The 16333-nt window shown below is 39.0% G+C and overlaps 1 protein-coding gene across 3 annotated transcripts in view; it reads left to right on the forward strand.

Annotated features, from left to right (window-relative positions):
• LDAH (lipid droplet associated hydrolase) overlaps window positions 1-16333 on the forward strand; it is a 152669-nt gene that overhangs the window by 76250 nt on the left and 60086 nt on the right. For all 3 annotated transcript variants that reach the window (XR_001886510.1, XM_017876835.1, XM_017876836.1), the window contains one exon: window positions 7151-7385. Coding sequence is in view for 2 of the 3 variants with exons in the window: in XM_017876835.1 (XP_017732324.1) it covers window positions 7151-7385 (235 nt within the window). In the remaining variant the exon portion in view is untranslated. The remainder of the gene's footprint in view (window positions 1-7150; window positions 7386-16333) is intronic.

A 16333-nucleotide genomic window follows, 5' to 3' on the forward strand; every position in this document is an offset into this window, starting at 1 on the left:
AGTGGCTGGAATTACAGGCACCTGCCACCACGCCCAGCTAAATTTTTTTTTTTTTTTTTTTTTTTTTTTGTTTTTTCCCTCTTTTACCGGGGGGAAGCCCCTCCCCAAAATCAATCAGGTGGGTTAAACTAATAAACAAATAGCCAGAGTGGCAGTGATAATGTTCTTTTGAAGATGTTGAAGTACTATTTGTCGCAGCTTCACTTAGTCATAACACATAGGCATCACTGCTGCTCTCCCAGAAAAATGGATGCATCTGTAATAAGCTATATAAACGGATGAAGTCTTTTAAGGATTTTTAAGATTTACTGTTTTTTTTAAGCCTATTTAATGAAGCAGATTGCACACAATCCACACCTGAGCACCATACTGCTTACCTTGTGGCCATACCTCAAATTGTTTCTTAGCTTCCTTTCTGAAAAATGATTACCAACAATAATAATAAATTCAAGAAAAATAAGCATGAAAATACTTTCCTCTAACCCCCGCAAATGTAGCCAGTATAAAAAGTCCCAGTGTGCATATTTACCTTCCTGTACTGTTAAAGAAAACACGGTTGTGCTTCATTATCAAAAGTTGATTCTGGTAGATAGCAGAAGAGAATGTGAAATATGCAAAAATGTTTTCTTAGGATAGAATGAATTGGCTAACATGGGAGTTCTTTTTTTAATGAGATAGTAACATAAGAAAATGTTTGGTCATGTACACAGATTTGGAAACCGTCACCACACAGCTGTGCTATCAAATTAGGCATACTTCCTTGACCTAGGCGATATTTTTTTTTTTTACTAATATGAAGAATGAAAAATTTTTATTACTGTGACTTATCCTATCAAATTTTGACTATAAATTTCATTGAAATTATCATTATAATATCTAGGAAAAGTTTCACCTAGCAGGTAATAATTGTTCTCCAAAAGCAGGAGAGGAAAACCAGTCTCATCAACTAAGTATTAGTTGTGATAAAGTCTTTGGTCTTCTTATATTTTTATAAGGCAATGATGCATTCAGTGTACATATTAGAACTTCCTTATTGTTTTGGTCCATTCCCATTATTTCGGAGTGCATTTTAATTCTCAATTTGTTATTGATATAGATCAACCAAATATTACCCTGTGGTTGCTTATATATTTTTAGAGTTTCCCTTACATGCAGTTTTGCTTAACATGGGTCACAGTAAAGGATCATTTATAAAAGTAATGGATTGTTTCCTGTTTCTGCCAGCTGATTTGATCAATCTGAAGTTCCTTATGTACTATGAGTTACATAACCAGTATGGAATCTGTGTGGTACATTCTCATTTTAGTTGGGTGTTAACTGAATTAGCCATTTATATCCTTTAAATCATTGAGGACATTTTAATAAAGACTTGAACTGCTCTGTTCTTCATGTACCCTGCTCCAACAATATGGTTCACCTGGCTCTTACTCAAACACACCACATTAGCTTTCTATGGCCTCTACACATGCTCTTCCCTCACTACAAAATTTATTTTTCTGATCATCTCTTAGCTTACTCCCTAACTGCCTTTGCACAAATGTCACCTTTCATCAAAGCCTTTCCTAAACACCCTATTTAAAGCTATCCCACCACCCCTCGCAATTTCTAGTCCTCTTTTATTATTTTATCTGCCCCCTCATAGGACTTGTGACTTACTACCATTATACATATCTGATTCAATTATTATTTATTGCTTAAATTGTTATAATCATTATAAATCACTTATGGCTAATTAATATACATATTATGCTCAGTCATTTACTTGATTAGTTGTTAGCCTCAATTATATTTTATTTTTAATATATATTTTTAATTGACAAATAGAAAGTGTATAGATTGGTACAATATGGTGTTTGGAAATAAGCATATATTGTGGAATGACTAAATCAAGCTAAGTGACTTATGCAGTACCTTACATGCTTATCTTTTTTTGTGGTAAGAACACTTAAAATCTATTCTACTATCTTAGCAATTTAAAAATGGGCAAAGGACTTGAATAGACATTTCTTCAAAAAAAAAAATACAAATGACCAACAGGTATATGAAAAGGTGCTCAACATCACTAATTATCAGAGAAATGCAAATCAGAACCACAATGATGTATCACCTAACACCTGTAAGGATGTCTATTAGAAAAACAAAATATAACAAGTGTTGACAAGGATATGGAGAAATAGAAATCTTTGTACACCTTGTACATTGTTGCAAGAGCATTGGTAGAACTACTTTGGAAAACTCTTTGTAATTATCTACTAAAGATGAATATATGCCTACTATATGACCCAGTATTTCTACTTTGAAGTGATGTAGCCAACAGAAAACATGCATACATGCACCAAAAGACATATACAAAAATGTTAATAGGACTTCTGGTTTCCAGTTCCACATGTAGGGAGCTTTAGAAGTTGCCTTTCCAACTCTAATAAGTAAAAAGCTGAGCAAACTGATAAATCAACCTTATTGGACCCAGGATAGGGGAGGACACAGGGAAACCCACTGTCCCCAAAAGACTAGAGAGACAGACTGGCAAATACCGAGAGCCACAAGTTACTAGAGCATGCAGTCACAAATAGAAACCCCCACAGGAAGCAGTGCCTTGGTAGAAAAACCTGAGCTGTAATTGATGAATTATAGGAGGTTCAGTATGAACAACTCTGTAAGTTTAAAACTCCAGGGGGACTCACTCATGGGGAAACCCTACTATTTTGTTAGACTTACCTACATGAGCTAAATTAGATTCTCCAAGTAAATATTGCAGAAAAATCCCTATGTGCTTCTGGCAGGGGGAGGATGAAATGAACCATTTTGAAATATGCCAGAGCACTGTGCTCTTCTTAACAAGGTCTGCCCCCAGGAGAAATTAGTTAGCTAAATCCTGACCTGCTGGGGTATTATTAGAGCCTGACCCAAGGGAAGGAAAATACCTAACTCTTGTCAGCTCTAACCTTCTGCATCAGAGAAGGGAAATACTAAACTCCAGAAAACTCTAGCCATCCTGTCCTGCCAAAGAGGGGAGAAGAATACTGAGGAAACACTTAGAAGTTTGTAGACCAGAGGCATATGCTTACTAAAAGACTGAGACTTAATCATAGGATGATGGAATATCTCTCCTCCCCTTTTCCCCACCTAACTACTGCATTACTAAAACCTGATTTACAGAAGTTCCTTTTACCTGGTACATCATGTCCAACTACCAAGAAAAAATTACTAGGCATACCAAAAGGAAAAAAAAAAAAAATGAAAGAAAGAAAAGAAAAACAATCTGAGGAGAATAGAGCAAGCTTCAGACCCAGACAGGTAGGGATTCTGGAATTATCAGATGAGGAATTTAAATCCGCTATGATTAATATACTAATGGCTATAACAGATAAAGAAGGCATCATTCAAGAATAGGTAGACAATGTAAGAAGAGAGATGGAAATCCTAAGGAGAAAGCAAAGAGAAATACTAGAGAGTAAAAACACTGTAAAATAAAGAATGCCTTTGATGGGCTTATCAGTAGATTGAAAGTGGCTGAAGAAAGAGTCTCTGAGCCTAAGAATATCTCCCCCAAACTGAAAAGCAAAGAAAAAGGCTGGGAAAAGAAAAAAAAAAGAATAAGGACTGCAGGACAACTACAAAAGGTGAAACATATGCGTAAGGGGAATACTAGATGGAAAAGAAAGAGAGAAAGAAACAAGAAATATTTCAAACATTAATGACAGAGATATTTCTTAAATTAATGTCAAATATCAAAGTTCAGATCCAGGAGACTCAGAAAGAAAATAATAGGGGCTTGAAACTCAGATCTTCATAAAGAAAAGAAGAGCATCAAAGGGGAAATAAACAAAGATAAAATGTTTATTTTCTTATTCTTAATTTATCTAACTGATAAGTTTGTTCAAAATAATAATAGCAACAGTGCTTTTGATTATGTATGTTTATATGTTATATGTATGCCTACATATAAGTGAAATGAATGCAACAACACAAAGAGCAGGAGGGAAGACTTAGGATTATATTGTTTTTGTAAGATACACTATTTGTAAAGTGGTGTAGTGTTATTTAAAAGTGAACTTGGACTAGTTGTAAATGGATATTGCAAACCCTAGGGCAATCACTGGAAGTTTTTTTTGTTGTTGTTGTTTTTTTAAGTATAACTGACATGCCAAGAAAGGAGAGAAAATTGAATCATATAAAATGCTCAGTTAAAACCACAAAAGGCAGAAAATATGTGGAAGGTGAAAATAGGAACAAGAACAACAGAGAAAATACTGACAAATATAGTTGATATTAATTTACCAATAACTTTAAACATCAGTGGTCTAAATGCACCAAATAGACCTGGCGTGGTGGCTCACACCTATAATCCCAGCACTTTGGGAGGCTGAGAAAGGAAGATCACTTGGGCCCAGGAGTTCGAGACCAGCCTGCGCAACATAGGGAGAGAGACCAGCTCTACAAAAAATTTGAAAAATTAGCCAGGCATGGTGGTGTGTGCCTATAGTCCCAGCTACTCAGAAGGCTGAGGTGGGAGGATCTCCTCGAGCCTGGGAGGTCAAGGCTGCAGTGACAGAGTGAGATCCTGTCTCAAAAAAAAAAAAGAAAAGAAAAGAAAAAGAAAAGCACTAATTAAAAGATTGTTAGAGTGGATCAAAAAAACAAGATTCAACTATATGTTGTTTAGAAGACACCCACTTTAAATATAAAGATACATGTAGATGAAAAGTAAATGGATGGAGAAAAATATACCAAGCTAACACTAATCAAAAGAAAACAGGAGTAGCTACATTTCAGACAAGGCAGACTTTCAAAGCAAAGAAAGTTATCTGGGATAAAAAAGGTCATTACATAATGATAAAGAGGTCAGTCCTCCAAGAAGACATAACAGTCCTTTACATGCATGTGCCTAGCAGCAAAGCATAAAACTATGTGAGGCAAAAACTGATAGAACTATGAGCATAAATACATGCATCCACTATCATAGTTGGAGATTTTAACACCCCTTTATCAGAAATGGACAGATCCAGCAGGCAGTAAATGGGTAAAGACATAGTTGAATCCAACAACACCATCAATCAACTTGTATAATTGACATCTATAGACTACTTCATCCAACGAGAGCAGAATACACATTCTTCTCAAGATCACATGGAACATTCACCAAGATAGACCACATTATGGTCCGTAAAGCACACATTAACAAATTTAGAATAGAAATTATATCATGCCTGCTCTCAGACCACAGTGGAATTTAGAAACCAATAAAGGAAAGATAACTGGAAAGTCCCAAAATACATGGAGATTAAACATGGATTAGAAAAGAAATTTCAGATAAATTAAGAAATAATTTTGAACTAAATGAAAATGAAAACAGAACTTATCAAAATTTATGAGATGCTGCAATGAGCCAGGATCATGCCATAAAATAATATATCAAAGATGCATGTACTCCGTGTCCATTGGAACACCCTTCACAATAGCAAAGTTAACAGGATCAACCTAAGTGTCCATCAGCAGATGAATGGATAAAGAAAATGTGTGTGTGCACAATGGAATACTACTCAGCCTTAAAAAGAAGTTTTGTCATGTGCAACAATGTAGATGGAGCTGGAGAATATTATGTTAAGGGAAATAAACCAGACACAGGAAGACAAATACCACATGTCCTCACTTATATGTGGAATCTGAAACAATAGAACTTACAGAGCAGGGAGTAGAATGGTGGTTACTAGAGTCTGGGGTGGTGGGCAGTGGGAGAAGGAGGGGAGGATGGTCAGAGGGTACGAAGCCTCAATTAGGAGGAATACAGTTTTTTCCTTTGGGACATACTGCACAGCATAGTAAGTATAGCAAAAACAGTCTTTATAACAAATGATACTGGAACAACTGAACATCCACATGCAAGAAAATGAATCTGGACACAGACCTTATACTTATCACAAAAACTAACTCAACGTGGATTATAGATCTAAATATGAAACACAACTATAAAATGACTAGAAGATAACATAGGAGAAAACCTAGATGACCTTGGATATGATGATGACTTTTTAGATACAAACCAAAGGTACAATCAATGAAAGAAATAACAGATAAGCTGAACTTCATTAAAATTAAAAGCTTCTACAGAAAGCAGGGTCAAGAGAATAAAAAGATAAGTCATAGACTGAGAGAAAATATTTGAAAAGACATATCTGATAAAAGACAAATCCAAAATATACAAGGAACTCAGAAAACTCAAGAAAATATAAAACCTATTTAAAAATGGGTCAAAAACCTTAACAGACACCTCACCAAAGAAGGTATACAGATGACAAATAAACATGAGAAGATGTTCCACATCATATGGCATCAAGGAAATGTAAATTAAAAAGACAATGAGATAACGCCATACCTGTTAGAATGGCCACAATTCAGAACACTGACAATAAATACTGAAAAGGATATAGAAACAAACAGCAGGATATGGAGCACCTCTCATTCATTACTGGTGGGAATCAAAATAGTCCAACCACCTGGAAGACAATTTGGTGATTTCACACAAAACTAAACATATTCTTACCATGTGTTCCAGCAATTGTGCTCTTAGATATCTACCCAAAGAAGTTGAAAACTTAGTGCACATGGACATTTATAGCAGCTTTATTCATAATTGCCAAAACTGACAAGCAACCAGTATTTCCTTCAGTAGGTGAATGAATAAATACACTATGGTACATTCAGATGATAGAATATTTTTTAGCATTAAAAAGAAATGAGGGGGCCTGGACATGGTGGGTCATGTGTGTAATCCCAGCACTTTGGGAGGCCAAGGCAGGGGGATCATTTGATCCCAGGAGTTCAAGACCAGCCTGGGCAACATAGGGAGACCCTGTCTCTATAAAAATATAAAAAATGAACCAGGAATGGTGGGGCACACCTGTAGTCCCAGTTACTTGGGAGGCCGAGGTGGGAGGATCACTTGCACTCAGGACGTCAAGGCTGCAGTGAGCTGTGATTTTGCCTAGTTATGGGCTGAGAGGGTTGTGAGTGGTGGTTCTTCTCAGTCTGAACAGATCTCTAGTCATTCTAAAACCCAGTCATTTGTCATTACTGTACAGAAGAAACAATAAGTAATGGACCTATCCCTTAAGAAAAACTCTCATCAAAGTATGCTTCTTTATTGTAGGTACTTCGCGCCTTTCTGCTGTTTCCAACAATTGAACGAATGTCTGAGTCACCCAATGGCAGAATTGCCACTCCACTTTTGTGCTGGTTTCGATATGTTCTCTATGTTACTGGCTACTTATTATTGAAACCGTGTCCTGAGAAAATCAAGTCCTTGCTAATCAGAAGGTGCCTTCAATTAATGAACCTGGAGAATGAATTTTCGCCATTGAATGTATTAGAACCATTCTGCCTTGGTAAGCACAGATTTTAAAATGTATGTGTTTATTCTTGTATCGCAAAGTGTTTACACAATACTCTCTGACAGTGGACAAATATCAAGCAAGGAATTATTTACTAGTTTTTTATTTTTCTCTTCCAAAAGTTTAAAACTAGAAATAAATAAAATTAGAAATAGAATGAGGGAATTTTTACATGAGAAATTAGACAGAAAAGCCTCATCATTTTAATTTTATCATACGTTTCTGATTCTTCACTCTAGCTGCAGGATGGTGAGAAACACTTCTTCTGCACATAGTACATAGTATATACGGAGTCCCTACAGGAATCCTGGGTATGCCTGTTAGCTCAGTGGGAGTACTTTACAAAAAACAGCAGAAGGACACAAAGCCTAATACTCTTATAGAGTTAACAGGTTGTTTTTATTTTCCTTGTTTAAATGTTTTGGGAGATTTTAAATCATAGAAGTAATAAATAGTTGTCATGGTAATGTATTTTAATACTGGGTGCTTTGCTGATTGTATTGTATGAATATGCTAGGAAATGTTTTTGTGACTACTTTTTGGCTTCAAAAGTTGTTTTAAAATATAATTTATCGTTTTAGATCATACTGTTCTATACTATATTTATAAATGACTTTCATAATAAAGTAGTCCTAGTTTCTTAATCTATAAGGTGGGGATAACAATACCCCATACTTCAAATGTTATTCTAGCGTTAAATGTGATAAAATATGCAAAGCTTCTATCTGGTATTTTATTTATAACAGACCTCCAATGAATGATGTAACAATTAGTTGCAGCAGTCGCTAATGGCACTTTCTAAGCTTTTACCTGTGATCCTCAAAAGAACTAATAAGGTTTAGTATTGCTATTGTCCCCCTTTTAAATGAAGCAACTGAGGTACAAAGAGGTTACATGATTGCCCAAAGTTATACAACTAGTATGTAGTGTTGAAGCCCAGGCATTCTGCCGCTGTATTGCATTTCCTTTCTTTTTTTTTTTTTTTTTTTTTTTTGAGACAGAGTCTTGCTCTGTCGCCCAGGCTGGAGTGCGGTGGCCAGATCTCGGCTCACTGCAAGCTCCGCCTCCCGGGTTCACGCCATTCTCCTGCCTCAGCCACCCGAGTAGCTGGGACTACAGGCGCCCGCCACCTCGCCCGGCTAGGTTTGTGTATTTTAGTAGAGACGGGGTTTCACCGTGTTAGCCAGGATGGTCTCGATCTCCTGACCTCGTGATCCGCCCGTCTCGGCCTCCCAAAGTGCTGGGATTACAGGCTTGAGCCACCGCGCCCGTCTGCATTTCCTTTCACCATAGCTGCTGCTATTGCCCTAGTTAATGATAACAGCAGGACTCCTGAATAAAGTTTTCCATACTCAGCTGTATTAAGAATGCCATAAGGTCACATGCGTAATGAACTAGAAACAAGTTAACAGCCCTGCCTGTTCAATTGTACAGCTGCAGTTCGTATGGGAGGTATTTTTCTAAATATGTAACAAGAAGCAGTCCTCACAAATACAAAATTCAGTATATTTATCCTATTGATAGATTTTTCCCCCTTCCATTTTCCCCCCAATTTCCACTCTTTAATATAGCCTTAGCATAGTGGTTAAAAAAGATGAGATAGGAAGAGGGGAAGCAAGGGCTAAGGACAGTCATGGAAATTGCCAGAGGTTGAAGTTGGAAATATCCCTTAAAGACCATTTGGTCCAACTCCTCATCTCTCCACCATATTGTTACAGGAAAGGGGTCCCGATCCACACCCTAAGAGAGGGTTCTTGGATCTCGTGCAAGAAAGAATTCAGGGTGAGTCTGCAGTGCAAAGCAAAACCAAGTTTATTAAGTGAGTAAAGTGGTGAAAGAATAGCTCCTCCATAGACAGAGTAGGATACTCCTGAAAATAAGGGATACCCACCCCAGGTACAATGCTTGTATATATAGGGAGATGTGTTGTGCTACAAGTTTGTGATAAAGGATTAATTTTCTTAATTACTATATTTTGCAAGAATCGATATTATTATTATTATTATTATTATTTTGAGATAGAGTCTCACTCTGTCACCCAGGCTGGAGTGCAGTGGCATAATCTCGGTTTACTGCAACCTCCGCTTCCCAGGTTCAAGTGATTCTCCTGCCTCAGCCTCCCGAGTAGCTAGGACTACAGGCAAGCACCACTGTGCCCAGCTAATTTTTGTATTTTTTTTAGAGACGGAGTTTCACCATGCTGGCCAGGCTGGTCTCAAACTCCTGACCTCGTGATCCACCCATCTCAGCCTCCCAAAGTGCTGGGATTAGAGGCGTGAGCCACCGCACCCAGCCCAAGAATCGATATTACTATCTTTGAAGCAAAATTAGGAATGCCTTTGTTCTCCAGATATCAGGATATCTGGACACTCCCAAGTCTGAGTCTGTTTTAGTAAACATTATTAATTTGTTCCCTTAACTTTAAACATCTAGAGGCTCGGAGTGCCTTACTTTCTGAGACTACAGTCCAGCAAGTTTCAGCCTCATTTTCCTAGCCCACACTCAAAATGAAGTCTCTCTGGTTCAAAGGCCTCTGACAATATTATGGAACAGATGCCTACTGGTGAAAATGATACTGACAAGAAGTCAGAAACCCTCAACTCTCATTTTGGTTCTGTCCTAGAGTCACTCTGTAGCTTCCGTTTAATTACTTCCCCTCATTGATTTTCAGATGTTGATTACATCAAAAGTTAGAGCCAGTCTACCTTTGGAAATTACTTGAGACCCAATGGAATCAACATTTGAAATTCTGGCAAATATATGTAAAATTCTCCACATATACTTTGATAAGATCATTTTACTTCTCTTTACAGGTTTGTTTGTCCCTCCTAGCCCGTTGTTGCTCTTTGCCATTTTCTTTTTGTGTTGTAGAATGGATTTTATAAAGCATTCTTTAGTTACAGATTCCATTTTCCTCCTGGGATTTCTGCTTCCTGGAAGATAGAGTAAAGGGACTTTCCACTATTTCTCCTGCTAAGTACAAAAAAACCCTGGATATTATCTATAAAACAACATTAAGAAGACTATACAAGGTAGAGAATAGAAAGCAGGCTATGTAGGGACTTTGGGACCCAAGCAATAAACACAGTGGTGAGTTCCCTAGGTTTTCTTTTTATCACATATATCCTAGGTGTGGAGCCAGCAACCCAGAAATACCGAAGGTAGAGACTTTTAAAGGCCCCAACAAAAGCCTACTCTCTCTAGCCCAAAGACCAGGAAAGGAGCAGTGTTTCATAGAGTAGGAAAAAATAGTCTTCTCCCTACCTTGTATACAAAAGACAGATTAACAAGAAAAATATATAAATTTATTAACATTATATTTCATATGTACATGGGAGATACCCAGAGAAATGAATAAATCTCAAAGAAGTGGCTTCTGAGTTCAGACTTAAATACTAAATACTTCAACTAAAACAAAGAAAAGAAGTCAGTAATGGGAGGTAACCACTGTATATAAGACAAAAGTTTCTTATGCAGATTTACGTTTGTGCCCTTTGCATTAATAATAGAATCCCTGGTGATTTAGAGTCATCCTTCATGGTACAGAGAGGAAAACACCCATTCAAATGGAAATTCCTTTATAGATGTGAATTTCCCTTTAAAAGGGAACTTCTCCATTTTTAGAGCTTCTCCTGTGTCTCCAGTTTCTCAAAATACTCGGTTTAAAATAATCTTTTTGCCCAAGAGGCATCTTTAGGGATGGTATATTTTGGGTCCCCTACAGTCATTTTGAGGTAGTATATTCTGGTCTTCAGTACTTTCTTTCTTTATTATTATTATATATTTTTTGAGACAGAGTCTCACTCTGCCACCCAGGCTGGGGTGCAGTGGCTCAATCTCGGCTCACTGCAACCTCCGTCTCCTGGGTTCAAGCAATTCTCCTGCCTCAGCCGCCCAAGTAGCTGGAAATACAGGTGCCCGCCACAGCTCCCAGCAAATTTTTGTATTTTTAGTAGAGAGGGGGTTTCACCATATTGGCCAGGCTGGTCTCAAACTCCTAACCTCAGGTGATCCACCCACCTTGGCCTTCCAAAATGCTGGGATTATAGGCACGAGTCACCGCAACTGGCCTCTGGTCTTTAATACTTTCTAAAAGAAACCTTTAGACAGTAACTCCTCTACTCTACTCCAGCTATCTCCAGCCATGCTTACAGAGATTGAGTGGACTTTACCCTCTCCCCAGCAGTAATGAAGCACCCCCTCTCTCTCCCTGCTCTCGGGTACTGTCCCAGAAGAGGCTGAGTAGAGAGCGAAGACTTTCATCACTGCCCTGCAGTAATGGGTCTACCATCGCCACTACCCCCATGTTATCAGTAAAGGTCATGTGGGAGAAGTAGCAAGGGACTCCCAATTGTCCCAGCCAAGATGGTAACAGTGGAAGCCTAGTACAGAGTCAGAATTGCTTTCCCTACCCAGCAGCTATAAGGAGCCCCTTCACCCCTTGGGTGTCAATGTAGCAGGATGAGCCTCAGACAAAACTCCTCAGACACTGAGTTAAAGAAAGAGGGTGTTTATTCGGCCAGCGGCATCAGCAAGACTCCTGTTTCAAGAGCCGAGCTCCCCGAGTGAGCAATTCCTGTCCATTTTAAGAGCTCACAACTCTAAGGGGGTGAGCATGAGAGGGTCGTGATCGATTGAGCAAGCAGGGGTACGTGACTGGGGCTGCATGCACTGGTAATTAGATCGGAACAAAACAGGATAGGGATTTTCACAGTGCTTTTCTATGCAATGTCTGTAATCTATAGATAACATAACGGATTAGGTCAGGGGTTGATCTTTAACTACCAGGCCTAGGGTGTGGGACTGGGCTGTCCGCTTGTGGATTTCATTTCTGCCTTTTAGTTTTTACTTTTTCTTTCTTTGGAGGCAGAAATTGGGCCTAAGACAATATGAAGGATGGTCTCCTCCTTTACTCCCCGCCTTTGAGACTCTCACTCAATAGTGGGAGTTCTCACTTTCATTTTTACTACGTATGTCTTCTTGCAAGACAGATCGATAGTGATTCATATAGTACACTTGTGCTGAAGCATTTTGGTGAACTAAGGTAGCAATGAAGCTTTTTATCGTTTGAAGAAGTACAGATAGCAAACAAGGGAGCAGTAAGCAGGTTCCTATTACTATTATAACTCTTATTGTAAGAGTTTTAAATCCTCCTAGCACTGGGAACCATTTTCTAAACATGACCCCAGGATCAAATCCATGCCACACTTGCATGGGCACATGTGCCAATTTTGTCATATCTCTAACTGTGTCTTCAACTACTTGCCCTTGATTATCTATGTGTAGGCAGCAATGAGTAAGGTTAAATTTTCTACAGACCTCTCCTTCAGCTGCTAGCAAGTAGTCAAGAGCTAATCTATTTTGATAGATAGCATTTCTCATCTGATCTTCTTGCCGGGCCAGAATAGTCAAGGCTCTGCCAATTTTATTAGTGATTATTTTTAAGACAGCTTGTAACCGTATGATTTGGTTGATCATGTAAATGGGGGTCTGGTATCCTCATGAGCCGTCTTGTGCCTAAGTAGCAGGCCTATAATATTGTATGATTCTCTCAGAGGGCCATTTATCATTTTTTCAATTTCCTATAGCTATGCTTCTCTTTTCGTGGGAAGCATAGACAGGGAAACCTAGGAGTTTGCCTGTTTTTATGGGCAGTAGGAAGAAAGATGGTTTAATAGTGTCAATAACACAACTACCTGCCTACTGGTCAGGTAATTTGGCATAAGCTGTAAGCCTACATATCTAGTATAATCTAGTGGGGGCTGTCCAGTCCTGGTGGGACTCCGGGTGGGTCCACACAGTTTGCAACTTTGGGAATTTACTAAATGGATTTCTCTCTGTGTGATTTGAACTCCACCAAGTGACTGTTTCTGTGGTACCATTATACAGTTTCTGTTTCAGACAACTAAGTCATCCTACAGGGTGAGTGAATTCTTTTCTTTCTCTAGCTATGCAATATTGTCCAATAATTGAGGCTTTTAGGACCTAGAAATTATCAGGGTGATTCTTTTGAGCTGGGAATTCATCAGGAACTGGATCTGTAAGTACTCATTATTGGGCTTCCCATGGCCGTTGATCTCCTATTACAGTTCCTCCACATACATAACATGAAGTGACATTGAGAGACTGGGCTCCATGCTCAGCTAATTGCAAAAACAAATTTCTTGTTTTTCCTGGAATTTCTGGTACTGGCACATTTAGTTCATCATAGAAAGTTTGAAACACTAGCTCAGGAAAGCGTTTATAAACTTCTCCTCGAACCAAGATATTTACTTGAGGATTCAGTCCAGCCCCATCAATTCCTAAGGTCGCACGCTCCTCTTTTTTCCAGCGAGGATCAAGGGGATTGGTTATTACTAGCTCTAAGGGGTTACATTGTCCTTTAGTACAGGAAGGGTCATTTTTTCCTTTCTGAAGGTGGACTGGATCCTTTTCATTTTTTTTTTTAATCTAAGTGGCCTAAATGACACAAGACCAGTATTTACATTTATTTCCACACAGTCCTAATTTATGACAGATGTACTTATTTTCTGCCATATAGCCTCTTAGTTCTAATTAAGAGAACTACACCTTATTCCTAACTTATTACTATTAATGACAGCACAGGCATCAAATTTTAAGGTGACTTGTTTGGGCACCTCTTTTTCTTCTGTTTTGGCTAACACTTTACTCGTATCATTTATGAGCCTCCACCAGTCCTCAGTCCTTAATCTTATTTTTAAAAAACTCTGGTCATGGGAGGCTCAGATGGGGCATAACACACATCAGGTTGGTCATTTCGTGGGCTACATACCCTGTATAGAATAACATTATACAAACAAGTTCTTTTTAGAGTTCCAGTACACTTAAAATAACCATAAAATAATAGGACCATAGCAAACTTTTGTCCTGCCTCAGTGACTTGATGTATACACTGGGAACAGTCCTCAGTCTGAGGAAGGTCAGTTGAAGTCCTTACTATAAAAGTCCAAATTTTAAGGAAAATGAGTCCCGCAATGAGTTTTCTCATGCTTTGGCTGTGCATGGACCAGTCAGCTTCCGGGTGTGACTGGAGCAGGGTTTGTCTTCGTCTTCAGAGTCGCTTTGCAGGGGTTGGCGAAGCTGCTCCTGTCCACGTACTGCTCACAGTCTACTGATATTTCAGGATGGTTTCGGAGCTTGGGCCTGCTAGAATAAACTGAGTCCAACACTTCTACACAGTTATGTTTAACTGGGATCTCTGATACCGGGAGCAAGGTGGTGGGGTTTAGGGTATTGCAAACTTCAGTGGTTATGTGGGGATTGTCACATAGCAAGCTTTGGTACTTGGTTAATCTAGCATTTGTTATCTGATGATGTCCTTTGATAGTCATTAAAGTTACCACAGCATGGGGGGCCTTTATATTCAGGTTTTGTCTAAGGGTTAGTTTATTTGCTTCTTGTGCTAACAGGGCCGTTGCTGCTAGGGCCGTTACCTGGGGGCCAGCCTTTGGAAATCCTATCTAGTTGTTTTGAGAGATAGGCCACTGGCCTTGGCCAGGGCCCCACAGTCTGCATTAAAACTCCAGCTGCCATTTTTTTCTCTTTCTGACCTGTAGTGTGTAAAGAGTTTTGTCAGGTCAGGTAGCCTCAGGGCTGGGACCGACATGAGTTTTTCTTTTAACTCATGAAAAGCTTATTTCTGTTGGTTGTAATAGATGTAGTGTATCTAATCTACATTTTTATTAACTGTCACCTACTCAAATATTGACTCAAATCCTGCAGCTATTTGATTTCAAGCTTTAAATTGATCTGGTATTCCTCGTGGGACTCCAGTTGCGTCTAAATAGACGTGAGAGTCGAAAGACTTATAAGGGGCTTCTCTCGCTTTACGATGTCTTATTTTTTTTCCTTCTGGTTGATGAAATGCCAGGGTGAAAGGGATAACCAATTGGACTAAAGTACAAGTGCCACTCCACTTATTCGGCAGAGTGCCCAGTAAAGGTCCACCACAATACCACCACACATCCGCTCAGGGGTGAACAAGGGCTGACTGATTGATAAGCTCTTGAAAATTCTTAAGCTCACTGCATCCTTTCAGGTCTCCAAGGGATACTAAGTTTCCTCCCTGTCGTGAGAGACACGAAGTGAACTTAGTGTTGGGAGACAGAAGCTGGATGGCCCTTGGGGGCTGACCTGCAGGGTGCCAGACTTTGGGATATGGCAGAGAGAGCTTGGCACGACTTATTACTCCAGCCTGTAGAATCCTGGAAAAGAGCTACCATGCAGCCCACACCTGGTTGACTGGAGGACCACCTTAGTGGAAAGGGGACAGTCTGGGCCTCTGGCCTGCCATGTGCACAAGCATAACAATTGCTCTTGTTTAACATGCAGATGGAATATTTGATCTATTTTAACCATGCATTTGCATCTTGGTATCCTGTCTTAATTGCTAAAGTTTATTTTAAGTCTTTAACTTCTATGATCTTCTAGTAAAATGAATGTATGGTTTTAGGAAACTACAGAAACTGGTTGGGGCAGTCCATCCTTGCTCTTTAGTGGTCCACAGAACGTTGGATCAACTATGGCATGTAAGCTCTATATTGGGGGGCAAGAATCCTGGTTGGCACTGGGGTCTTTATTGAAATCTCCCTGGATTAAATGGTCCTAGTTTACTAATGCCCAGTCTGAGGAGAGTCAGAAGGGACAGAAGTACTTTTCTGAAGTAGAAAGCTGTCTTTGACTTGGCAAGTCCTCATAGATACTAACAAGGCAAGCATTAAATACAGTAGTTTGAGGCAAAATTGACTTGGTTATGTTAATAACTAGATGGTCAGCAATAGAACGAGGAAAGAAAAAAGAGTAATAGAATAGATGAAAAGAGTTAAATTTTTCTTAGATTTAATTTGGTAGGGTTTCCCCCGGGACTATGGCCCATGACTTTGGAGGGGGTGGCACTTTCTTGACTCGGGTGTGATGAGTCC

The sequence above is a fragment of the Rhinopithecus bieti genome, unplaced genomic scaffold, assembly GCF_001698545.2.
Source record: "Rhinopithecus bieti isolate Rb0 unplaced genomic scaffold, ASM169854v2 scaffold_7681, whole genome shotgun sequence".
NCBI classification, from domain to species: domain Eukaryota; kingdom Metazoa; phylum Chordata; class Mammalia; order Primates; family Cercopithecidae; genus Rhinopithecus; species Rhinopithecus bieti.